This window comes from Mastomys coucha, unplaced genomic scaffold, assembly GCF_008632895.1.
Source record: "Mastomys coucha isolate ucsf_1 unplaced genomic scaffold, UCSF_Mcou_1 pScaffold1, whole genome shotgun sequence".
Classification (NCBI taxonomy): Eukaryota; Metazoa; Chordata; class Mammalia; order Rodentia; family Muridae; genus Mastomys; species Mastomys coucha.
Window position 1 is genome coordinate 35,754,853 of NW_022196891.1, and position 13,336 is coordinate 35,768,188.

At 38.4% G+C, this 13,336-nt stretch overlaps 1 protein-coding gene across 11 annotated transcripts in view; it reads left to right on the forward strand.

Moving 5' to 3' along the window:
* Window positions 1-13,336, forward strand: part of Dennd1b (DENN domain containing 1B) — a 221,820-nt gene that overhangs the window by 57,085 nt on the left and 151,399 nt on the right. For all 11 annotated transcript variants that reach the window (XM_031384135.1, XM_031384121.1, XM_031384104.1 and 8 more), the window contains exon 3: window positions 5,536-5,579. In XM_031384135.1, the coding sequence (XP_031239995.1) occupies window positions 5,536-5,579 (44 nt within the window). The remainder of the gene's footprint in view (window positions 1-5,535; window positions 5,580-13,336) is intronic.

The window sequence follows — 13,336 nt, forward strand, 5'->3', positions numbered from 1 at the left end:
TTGTGAGATATGATTTTAGATCCAATTGTTGCTTTTCCAGTGTTTTGGGATATCCAGGACTTGCTGCATTGGGAGTACTAGGTTCTGATGTAGCCAAGTAGTCTTGGTTTCTGTTTATAGGATTCTTGTGTTTGCCTTTTGCCATCTCTTGATTTTTGGTGTTAGATGTTCTTAGTGTCTCTGACTAAAGCTTGTCCTGTCTCTGCTGCTCAGCAAGTCCCCTGAGACTCGTGGGGCCTGTGCCTCCTGGCTGGCTGCTCCCTTCTTAGAAACTCATGGGAGAGAAAATGCAGGATCTCACCTGAGTCTCTTGGTTAAGGAGCTCTCTGGAGGTAGGCCCTCCACTTGCAGAGAAGGGGCAGAGAAGGTTGCTGATCCACCTCTGTCACTCGGAAGCTGAGAGGATCCTGTCCCTGCTGCCCTGCAAGTCCCCTGAGACTCGTGGGGCTTGTGCCTCCCAGCTGGCTGGCTGCTCCTGTCTTTGAAACTCACTGGAGAGAAAATGGCCGATCTCACTGGAGTCTCTGGGTGACTCTTACACATTACCAAGTCCTGTTGCAGCACAAGGTACAACCTTGGCTATCTCTGGAACACAGCCTCTTAGTGCTCTCAGAAAACACTTCCTAGAAGATATCACCTCAGTGATGCTGGTCTCTTCTTAATCACTGCTAATTTCTTAGCTCCAGCTAACCAGCATCAATAGTCCCAGCAATGCAAAAGGTTTTGCTTTAGTAGTTCTGGTATCTTGTTAATCACAGCTGACACTTCAGCCCCACCTAACCAAAACCACAGTATCTTCACAATAAAAACAACAGGGCCCTGATAAGAGTCTTTAATCTTTCCTCTGAAATTTCACAAGCCACGTCTCCATCTCTACCCTGTTCTCAACATGATCTTCCATGCTCCTACAGAATATCCCACAGAGTTCTTAACAACCAGTGGCTGTTCTTGCTCAAAGTTCCAAAGTCCTTCCACAGTCCTCCCCAAAACATGGTCAGGTTGTCACAGGAATACCCCGCTATGCTGGTACCAATTTTGTATTTGTCAGGGTTTCTATTCCTGCACAAACATCATGACCAAGAAGCAAGTTGGGGAGGAAAGGGTTTATTCCGCTTACTTCCACATCGCTGTTTATCACCAAAGGAAGTCAGGACTTGAACTCAAGCAGGTCAGGAAGCAGGAGGTGATGCAGAGGCCATGGAGGGATGTTCCTTACTGGCTTGCTTCTCCTGGCTTGCTCAGCCTGCTCTCTTAATAGAACCCAAGACTTCTAGCCCAGGGATGGCACCACCCACAAGGGGCCCTATCCCCTTGATCACTAATTGAGAAAATGCCCCACAGCTGGATCTCATGGAGGCACTTTCCCAACTGAAGCTCCCTTCTCTGTGATAACTCAAGCCTGTGTCAAGTTGGCACACAAAACCAGCCAGTACAGGTGACACCACCCACAATGGGCTGGTCCCATCCCCACCAATCACTAATTGTGAAAATATCTTTAGGCTTGTCTACAGCCTGATCCTTAGAGGCATTTTCTTAATTGAGGTTCCCACCTCTCAAAGGACTGTAGCCTGTGTCATATTGACACAAACTAGCCAGCAAAGCCTCTACTCATCATGGTCATTCAGTGACTCTCTAAATTAGTTTACATTTCCTCATGGCTACTTTAGCCCTTTGCCCCTCCCTCCCTCTAGCTCTCTCTCCCCCTCTTTCCCTTCTTCTCCTGCCTATCTCTTCCTCTCCCCACCTTCTTTTTTTTCCTGCAGGGTCTCTGTAGTCCTGGCTATCCTAGACTTAGCTGGCCAAGAACTTACAGATCTCTACCTGTCTCTGCCTCCAAAATGCTGTGTTGTAGATAACACACGCGCATACACACACACACACACACACACACACACACACACAGAGGGAGAGACAGGGACAGAGAGACAGAGACAGAGAGACAGAGAAAGAGGGAGAGAGTTTTTGTTTTTTGAGATAGAGTCTGTCTGTCCTGGAAATCACAATGTAGACCAGGCTCGTCTTGAACTCATGAGCACCACCTCTGAGGTCTGCTTCTCAAGTGCTGTGATTAAAGGCATGCACCACTATAACTGCTTATATGTGCTTTCCATTTAATTTTTCTCTTCTCTGTAAATGGGATCCTGTTTTAACTTAACTATGGTATCTTCATATGTGAAAAAGTAAAAAAAAAATACATTTTCAAACAGTTACTCAATTTCATTTAATAATTTTTATTTATTTATTTATAACAGACATTTGTTTGTTAGCAGAATATTTTGAATTTAGCAAGTGAAGGAGTCTTCAAGTTAAGTTGAATTGTCCTATAATAATCTTCCTTAAAAGAATGCTTTGCACAAAATCTACACAGTCTGTGACATTTTGCACATGAATATGATGGAGAATCAGAAGGCAATGGGTTTAGTTTTGAATGAAATAGTTAGGTCTTAGATGGGCCATAAAGATATTTATTATTGGGAAGAATTTGAGGTTAAGTTCTCCTTTACTCTCAGCCAACAACACTCCAGTCTTAATTAGCTAGCTGTATAATGAGACTAAGAAGTTTGAATCCACTCTCCTTGTACATGTACTTCATTCTACAATATAAATGAGTCAAGAATGGAAAGCTTGAGAAGTGGCTTAGCAGTTAAGAACCCTGACAGTTCTTGTAGCGGATGCCAGTTTGGTTCCCAACACTTACTGGGTGGCTCCTGACTGTGATTCCAGTTCCGGGACATTCATTGCTTCCTTCTGCCCTCCTTGGTCAGTAAGCACATATGTAGTGCACAGACACACATGCAGGCAGAACATTTATAGAATAAAGTAAGAAAAGACAAATTAGTCCTCAACCAAAATACAAAGACACTATATTATATTTTCTCCAGAAGTATATAGTGTCTGAGTTGTGATTTTCTAAGTCCTTATTTATAAAGAGACTATAAATTTAATAATTTAATTCATCTTTGAATTCCTTAGAATCAGAGAGATTTTATTCATTTATGGAAATTAGGAATTTTTTTTTTCTTAAAAAATGTTTTTGAATGCTTTTTTTTGTTTTGTTTTGTAGTTTCGTGTAACCCACACTATTATCTTCAGGTATTTTAATTTTTTCATTAAGAGCTAGAAAATATGAAACATATCACAAAGTTTGTATTATTTTCTATTTCAAAAATTATAATTTAGAAACATTTTACGCAAACAGTAGTTTATTGCTGTCTACAAGATTACTACTGATTTAAACAAAATTTGTGTACTTCTGCTGTGATTCTGTGGGAATGAAGTTCCATGTTCTTCCCATCAGCAGCAGTGCTTCTAGGGAGGATATGGAGTCTCCCTGGACTGGGGCTGTGGGAAGAGCAGCACATGCCCCCCTACCCCCATTGCCACCCCACAGCTGCACTCACTCACAGTTCTCATCCGTTTATCCATAAGGTAAGCTTGGCATAAAATCGCCCTGACAGATCAGGTGAAGGGTCTGAAGTAACCTCAGGGAAGAGGAAACTCATGCTTTGTTTGAAGTAGCAAAATTGGATTATTTTCCCCAGGTCTTTTGTTCCTTTGCAGTACTCTGAAAAGTTGCTACAAATATGTAGTTGGAATATAACCACATAAGCAGTCACTAAATTAATCCATTTCTAATGTGAATGTACAGGATTCTAACAGTTTCGCATGCTGCTGAAGGCTGAGATTATTTTAATGAAAATAAATAGGATATTTTCCACTAGATGTTTAATCCAATAAACCTCTCCATATAGTCATTTGTTTCACTTCTGTGAAAGTATAGTATATATATAAAAAATGAATGGGTGAGCAAGGGGTGTGTGAGAAGGGAGGCAGCTAAAGCACACTTAGCCAAGTGTGGCCGCAGTGAAGTGAGTGCACTGCCTGTAAAGTAGCTGTGGATGAGGGATGCGAGTCTGCACCCACGAGCCGCTCTGATGCGAGTCTGCACCCACGAGCCGCTCTGTGCTTTGTGACCTGGCTGCTTTTGTGTGATCTGTTTTTATTACCATCGATTGACTGTCATACTTTATACATGAAAATTCTCCTGCATATTTTTGTTTTATGACATTCGAACCTTAACAGTCTTCAGTTTTGGATAAAAGTGCTACATAAACCTATAAATTTGGGATCGTAGTCATCTATAGGATCTGCAAGATAGTTCTGCCTGAGGGTTTTCAGTTGATCTTTGATGTTTTCACATGAACATCAGAAATATAAACATTTGTTTTGTTTTATGTGGATGAGGATGAATGATTGATGTTTATTTTTGTAAATTTTTCATAAATTTCTACAATATTGTTTTGTATAAGATGTTTTACATGGCTTATTTATTACATTGCTTTATGTGGAAAAATTTAATTACTTAGTTATTAATGTAAATTTTTTGTGGAAAGTATGGTTTATTTGTTTGAAAGTTAAAATCTTAGAAAAACAACCCCATTAAACTTACAAGTGGAAGTATTCCATTAGCTAGTGAATGCTTAAAATGTTGCTAGCTGTTTAATGGATTTTAGAGTTAACGGTTAAGATATTCTGCACCCTGATTTTTATTTTTTAAAATGTGCTGTAAACTGGTGGAAGTTGGGAATTCGAGCTGTGGTGTCATAGAGTAGAGGCAGTTTTTGGGCTGCTGAGTTCTTGACTTGGAGTGGAATTTAGATTTTGTCAGACTAGCAGTACTTAACATATTTGTTTTATCAGTAATCTTTTCCAGAAATGCTATTAATCCATGTCAGTGACCTTTTAAAAATCTCATTAGAAATAGTCAGCTTTATTTTTTGGTCGGAATTAAGAATATGGTCAAAATATTTATTGGTACTAATTAAAGCCAACAATACTATCCTTTGCCATATTTAAAATGGGGACTTCAGAAATTTGAAAATAAAAATTTATATGAATATTTATAAAGCTGTTAATTTGTTATACTTTATCTTAAAATTAATATACATATAAATTATATTTTATTTCTTAAAATATATTACAAAATAAATTATTTAAACAAAACTGTTTTAAATCTGCCTAGTGGCTTATGTATAACTTAAATATTACTTTAGAGTTTAAATATGAGAGTTTAAAACTGATATAGAGCTGATCAGAATTCTTAATTGGAATGTAAAATGGAATTTTTGGGCAATTTGCTTTGGTTTAGTCTTTGAGGATTTGTTTTTATTATTATTATTATTATTATTATTATTATTATTATTATTATTATTTTACTACTTTTGTTTTTTTAATCCAATCTAGTGTTTCTATAAGTAATTATATTGAAAATGTATTGTTCAGAACCTTAAAAATCTGAGTCATGCAAGTAAATAGCTTACTAAAAGGAATGTTTTTTAGTAATTTAATTGAGTTATAGATTTTATTTGACTCTATGATTATTTAAACCCAAATGTCAAAATATTTAATTTTATAAAAAAAGACATGAATTACAATTGTGTTAAAAAATCAGAATTGATCATTATAAGAATATTAGCACAATTGTTGCCTTATCCGTCTTCCAGTTTTCTGAATAATGCTGTCAATTGTTTGCAGACCCTGTGGTGCTGTGGAGGTTCCCAGAGGACTTCGGAGACCAGGTGGGAAACATGATTTAAAACCATTTTAAGTTGAAATATCACATGATTAGTATGAAGTAATGGTACTGTATATGACTAGCTGCAATTATTTTTTTCTTGATCAACTTTGAGACAGAAAACATGTGGAAAATATACAGAAGAGTTTTTAGAAGTGACCAAATGGATTTAACTTTGTAGACCAGGCTGGCCTTGAATTCACACAGATCCCGCTTTGCCTGTCTCCAGAGTGCTGGGACTAAAGCTGTGCACCACTCCACAGAGCATCTTTATGGTCTTTAAAAGTTTTCATTAGCACTTCTTCATTGTGTAGAACACTAGGTTTCATGGCATTTTAAACCTACGTAAATACACTTTGATCATCTACAAACCCCTTCTGTCATTGCCTGCTCCTCCATCCACCAGTCCCATTCTTCCTCCAAAGACTTCTTCTATGTTCCTATGTTATTTCTGTTGTCTTTAATTACTACTGTTAACATATACATACATATAAATGTGTAAATATAAACTTACTGAGTCTAGTTAGTGTTGCTCAAATGCATGTTTTAGGGCTGACCACTTGGGATTGGATAACATATCAAAGGGCTCATCCCTGGGGAAGGTTGATTTTTTTTCTCTCTTAAAGGTCATTAATTGCCTGTAGCTCTTAATCTCATGGTGGGGCTTTAGGAGAGCTCAATCATCCACATTGGCATGCGGACTCCATTATCCTGGACCAGGTCTTGTTTGGGCTACCACATTGCTGAGATTTCTCCTTAATCTTAAACCCCAGCTTGGAAGTTAATTCTTCTAAGGCTTCCTTGAGCTTCTACAGCAACCTGTGTATGATCTTGTAGCCCCTTTATATATATCAAAGTCTTACCTGTTTCCCACCTCACTGTCTCTTGTTTTATCTCTGTTTTCCACATGCTAGCATGGTTGGCACATAATCAAGTGTGATTAGATGTTTGGGTTGCCGAATGAGTGACAGATTAAAGAAAATTGAGTAAGCTTGTCATAGGTTATCTTGACCACGGTGGGAACTCAGTACCTAATGTAGGAAGGCTGGTCCAGGAGTTCTGTGTAAGCTTCAGTGTAGGAAGGTGTCGGGGCTTTGGTAAACATGGTGGAGTGTCATTAAAGTGTGAATGAACGATGTAGCTTGATGAGGAGTTTTCAGCTTGAAGGTTAGAATGCTCATCGCTGACTCATGACAAATTCCTACCAGGTTCCTCCTGCCTTTCATTTCTGTTGCTCTTAGAAATGTTGAAAAAGGGCACACACCAGAGTCACTGTCATCATGTCAGTTAGTAAGATGATGGTCATTAGCAAATCCTGTAGGAAGTATCTGGAAAGTTTAAATTATGTTGTGTGTCATAGGAAAAGAAATACTTTTTCACCTGTACATTTTGGCTGTGTCCTTTGGGGCTTTCTCATGTGGAGGCTGCTAGCTAGCTGCCTGACAGTCAGACTCTGGTACTGCACAGTCTTTTATGTGCAGTCAAGTGTAGCTGTCGTACTGTGCGGTTTAGGAGGGATGCTTCTCAAACATGTGACCATTGATAGTTGTATTTATTCATTCATTTTTCTCTCCCTGCTTGATTTAAAAGGAGTTTGGATAATGCAAAGATTTTCATGATTTAAAGCTGAGCAGCATTGATATCTGGGAAGTTTGTAATTTTATTTAGTGTGAAGATTTTTATTTATGAAGATTTAAATTATTCAGAAATAATTTATTGATTCTAGCATTAGAAAAATAATCAGAAACAGTTATGGACTATTAAATTAATTTTTAAAACTTTGGGAGTTTTAAAATAAATCAATTTTTGATATAACTATTTTAGTAACCTTAAAACGTCAATTTTGTCTTGTCAGTATGAATTTGGTAGGAATATACAGTGTTATGTTCTTGCTATGTTGCTGTGTCTCAAGAAGAGAACCAGATTGTCAACTCTTACAAGGAGATTTATTTCCTCTGCCAGTAAAATGTTAGATAATTTAATATAAAACATGGCCAACTCTTATTATACTGTATACATGTTTTATTTTGAATTGTTGAAATTAAAATTTTCATTGACAGCTATAGGAAAGTAATTTGGAAAGACAATGGTATTTCTGTATTTGGATTTATGGATTAAGTGTTTGCGGCACACATTGTGCTTTCACAAACTTGCAGTGAAAATTATTTAAGAAACGTTTGAAATGATGGATCTGAAGCCTGTAAAAATGACATAGCTGCCCTGCTGCAGGGTACAAAGTTTCACTTTAGAGTCTCTAGGAGGGAGGATCTTTCTATTTATTTTTATGTCAGTGAAATTATTATATCCTAACTTTACAAATTATTTAGTCTAGATAGGAAGGCTTTACTGTGCCCTGCAGCCTATGGAGTTGCATATGTGTTGCGGGTATAAATAAATACAAGTTTCTTACAGAAACATTCCTGTCAGCAAAGGTACAGCTGTGCTTTAGTTGTGAGTGTGAGAGATGCAGAGTGGGCAGATGAGTTTTGCAGAGTGAAGATCCTCTCAAACAGATGAGCAGTGCATAGTCCTGGTGGAGGCTTTGCTCAGTTAGTTCAGGACTCTACATCTACGGTTTCACTTAAAAAAAAAGCAGGTGAAGATGGTTGACTATGAAAAGGTGGAAACATAGTTAGATACCTAGATATTTCTTGATGGAAATAGTGACTCTTCAGATTGATCTAAGCTCATTGGTTCACATGGACTATGCTACTGTGTAATCAAGCTTGCTCACATCTGTATGCTGCTTTAAAAATGAGTCTTAAGAAACTCTTTAGGTGTAGGTTGAGTTGGGGAAGAGTTAAGTCCCCACTAACTGATTTCACCCTTCTGTATTTGATGATTGCTCCTTTCTCAGTGCATCCTTGTAGATAAGCTTTTGAAAAGAATAAGGTTGCTTATGAGTTTCTGCCTGAAATGCAGCTCGGGAGAGCAAGTGATGTGAAGATCTACTATTAAAAATGTTCTCTATCAGCTCAAAATACTGAACTTGGTCAACATATGGTACTAGCCAGCCTCATGCCCACCAGCTCTTTTGTTGTCTTGTTATTGTTGCAGGGCTTAATGACAGTTGTAAGCCCTGGTTGGGGATGTGGGGGTTAGTCCTCCCTGGGGAGAAGAGGAGGAAAGTGCAGTGTGGATTATGGAAATATGGATTGATCTCAAAAGAAACCTCCTTTTAAAGAAAGGGGCTCACTCAAAGAGAAGCTCAGAGAAACTAGTGAAAAGATGATGGAATATGATGTAAAAATGATCACTTGAAATCTTCCTTTCACTCCCAGCTGCTGTATTTTTGAGAAAAGAAACACATTTGTATATTAAGGGAGAACTCAAAGATCCAGATGAATAGCATTATTTATTAGGTATATTTTCATGTTGATTCAGATAAATTATGTGCATTCTAATAGATTTTACATATGCCAGACATTTTAAATCTTGAAAAGTATAATGTTAGGATGTTTAGTATGAATGTTTCAAGGAGAATACTAATTTTGGCCCTTTTTATATAGATGTATTTGCAAAAATCAGCTTCTAGGTTCTTATATAATATGTTGACTTCTTTAACTGCTTGTGATAGTGCATATTTTATTTAAAATGTGAATTATTTTCTTTCTTTTAAACCTAATTATCCAAGTATTACACAATTTGATGTTTATCCTATTTTGCTTTATCCATGATTATATCTTATTTTGATTAGTACTGAATAATCAAACATACCTTTATCCTAACCCTGCTTGCCTAGTTTAAGTAACAATAAATCCTAACAGTCTTATATTACAAAACAGACACAGGGATTCATGTAGCTTTACTTAGTTTTTGATATTCTTCTATATGAAGAAAATCAAGCTTGTGAATTTTTAAATTCAAAACTAATGGAGAGTTAGCTAGCATTCAAGTGTAGGGCAGAGACATCTAGGAGAAAGAGCAGTGCTTTAAAGCCAGATGATTCTAGTTTAACTGTCTTAGGTACTCTACTGCAAGTAGGAGGAGGGTGTGACTCCTCAGGCAAGGGTGGCATTATAGAATTCACTAGTGCAAATAAACCTGGGAATAAGGCTTAAGGACAAGGATCTCAGAGACACTTACTTCTATAGTGAAAAAGGTTGGTTTGATAACCTTACCCATTATGGCTTTTTATAGTTATTTTTGTTCTGTAAGAGATAGGTAAGATACTGACTTCATTTATGTTTTTATGACTCCTGATGGCCATCTTGGACCATTTAATGGTTTGCACTGTAAACTGAAGAATTCAAAAAGCGTTTTTGTTTTTGTTTTTTTTTTTGGATTATTGATTGAATTAAGTCAAGGGGAAAACTTTGACTAGATTATTGATCAGCTAGGGAATAAGAAGGGAGAAGAATCATGTTGTATAGCTTCAATAAGATTTAGGGAATGGAAGAACTCACAAGAATTTAATGCACAAGATCTGGCTTAAACAACTGCCAGAGAGTTGGGGTGAAATATGTGAACTTGGTGTTAAGAATACAAAAGTAACTTGTCTGCTGAGGAGCGTCGTGCCCATGCTTCCTGCTCTTGGTGTAAAAGAAATTAATAATGATAAAGGGCATTTAAGTAAGGTGTTTCTACATGCTTCATTTCTGCCGTAGGAAGTAACTTAAGGCTAGGAACATCATTCGGAATTGGTGACTTCTTTGACTGCCATTGTAGTTGTTCTAGCTGCACTAAGGAAGATGCATATAGACGAGAGGAAGGGCACGCCTGCACTGTTCCCTGCTGCCTCTGTTGTGTAGGAATAAGTACATGAGATCTAGCCACTGTATGACATTCCAGATATTGTGAACCCTGAGCAAAATGTTTAGTAGACCTCTGGAACTTACGCAGCCTGCACAAGTGAGTGTTAGACTATCTCTGGTGAGCACCATCTACTTTGTGCTTTTGTGAACCTTACATTTTAGATGCTTTGTTGAATTTTCTGAAAGATTTTTATTTCACTTAGCATGATTGTCCTCAGAGTCAATCTATGACCTTTTATGATAGGAATAACTTAGAATAGAAACCACACAGTATTAAATGAGGTGAAAACCTGCTTAGTACTAGAGACTAAGGGGCCTCATAGACGGACACTGGGAAGGAGCACGCTGGCCTGTGGCCAGCACTCACAACCTGATCTATGAAGATAGGACCAGCTTTTGTGTGGCAACCCACAGGGGACTTTTCTGAGGTCAGGGCCAGCATTCATGATGGATCACCTAAAGATACCAGCACCTGTGACCTGCCCTCCAAAGGGATGTCCAGGTGTGTGTCAGCCATCAGTGAGCCCAGAGCTCCTGAAGACCGGAGGCAGGCATTGGCATGGAAACCCTATACCCTTACCCAGCCCTCTCTTCACTTTCATCTTTTAATACCCAATTTCAATTCTGCTCTGTTCTAGTTTGCTGTTTAGCTCCTTTATTCTTTTTTTCCTGTTCTCTCTCTCTCTCTCTTTAATTTTCCTTTTGCCATCTCAAAGAACACAGGCTGGCAGGATTTGTACACTCTGCAGGATGTTGAGATTTGGGACAGTCTTATTGTTATATTAACTTACTGAATTTAAAAATCTTTTTAAATAGTTTTAGATGCGCATCCAATGAAAGACAATATGCAATACACTTTCCTCGCCCTACAATGTACCACCTCTAACTTCATTTTTTTAATTTTTGCTTTGGCCAGCTCACTAAGTTGAACTGCCCATTTGTATATGTGCATGAGGCAGTACACAGGAGTGTGTACACAGTGGTCATATCCTCAAAAACAGAGGAAATTCTCCATCCCCCAGCAACTACCTATTGCCAATATCATCTCAGTAAGGGCGGGGCCTGGGTACCCACAGCTGCTGGGACTCCATGAGAGTGATAGCCATGGCATGTCCAGGAGACAGTATTGCACAGCTTTGTTTCCCATACTCTGGCTCATGTCTAGAAGACAGTATTGTATAGCATTGCTTCCCATACTCTGGCTCATGTCCAGGAGACAGTATTGCATAGCATTGCTTCCCATACTCTGGCTCATGTCCAGGAGACAGTATTGCATAGCATTGCTTCCCATACTCTGCCTCATGTCCAGGAGACAGTATTGCATAGCATTGCTTCCCATACTCTGGCTCTTATGTTCTTTCTGCTTCCTTTTTCAAAGTGTTTCCTGAGCTTTTCGTACAAGTGTGCGTGTGCATATACATGTGTGTGTGTGCATGTGTGGATACAGCTGTCCCATTTAGGGCTGAACACTCAGTCTCTTATGTTCAATACTTTGATCATTAACTGCAGCTCACTGCAAAAAGAAGCTCCATAGACAAGGTTAAGATCAACTCTAGTCTTTGAATATAAATATTTAGAAGACACGTTGACAGCATGACTGTCTAGCAGAATAGAAATAGCAGGCTCTATTTGGGCCTATGACCTTTATAGCCATAAGCTGTTTTTGATCAGGATTATATTATCAGCCATGAAATTCCCTCCTGTGGAGTAGGCCTCGTATCCAACCAAAAAGCACTTAGTTATCCTGTAACAGCAGTGCCAGAATTATATTAGTGAGCCCCTCATATCTGGAAGGTCAGCATTGCACCATTGCATGTCCCATGCTTGAGGAGACCATTGATATTTTTCTCTCTCAGAAGGCTGCATAGCACATTCCAACATCATGAAAGCTAGCCAACAGGGAGGTGTTTTCCTAGTCTGTCTGAGCCTGACTTCTGTCTTACAGCCAGTGTGTATGGTGTCTTTGAGAGTAGAGCCTTTCTGTGTGGCTGTGTTGGTAACTAAGGACAATGGCCATAAGCATTGTTGCTCGGGAGGCTTGTGGGGATTCCCTGGCCAGTAACTAGTAGGAACTATTCCACTTCTGGCCCTGTCTGTGGCTTTTATTTAATAACCCGTGTCTCCTGCAGCACTGTTGTTCACTCATGCAAGATGAACCTGTGAACCCCCTTTTAAAGAGTTGTATTTTGAAACTTCCTTATTCTGTATAGGTTTTCTTTAATATGTCCTTAGTTTTGGTTGTCACGCTTAACATCTCTTCCTCTTGTCCATCCCCCATCTTCATCCCCATTTAACCCTTTAACTCCCCTCTTTTATTTCCCATGTATTTTACTGTCCTTCCAATTATTTTTGGATTGCAATTTTATATTGTCCTTTTAATCTCCCTTTACCGTGAACTGCCTCTTGTCCATCATGCCTTGTCGATATCCCTGCCTTCTCTTTCCTCCTGTTTTTCTCTCCTCCACATACTGTTGACGTCTGAGCATATGTCATTTGAGATCAGTTGAGAGAGGTTAGTGTAGTACAGGTGTAGACTGATGTAGCCTCTCCGTCGACACAATGCTAATTATTAGTCTTATTCTGTTTTTACTTCCCTTTTTGCTTCCCACTCATTCATATTAACTAATGAATTAGTGTATGCTTCAGTGTTATTAGCATTCCCTTACTTCATAAATGATTAGCCTTTAAGTGTGATTATTTTTGACTCCCACTATGTTTTCATAATGGTCTATCCATTGGTAGTAATTGTTTTTAAGACAGTAGTCTCTCACAATAATGCTGGCATTCCAAAGAATGTAGCAGGAAAAAATGATACCTCAGTGTCACTACAATCTCGCGTCTCTTGAACATTGTAAATATTTCATTATATAAGCATTATTAAAGACAATTTAGCCAATAGCATAACCCCAAGGAAACAAGTCTCAGGGCAAATAATACAGGCTATGAAAACTCAAGGCAATGCTGTTCCTCCAAACATGATCGTCCCGCAGTGATGGCTTCTAACGGG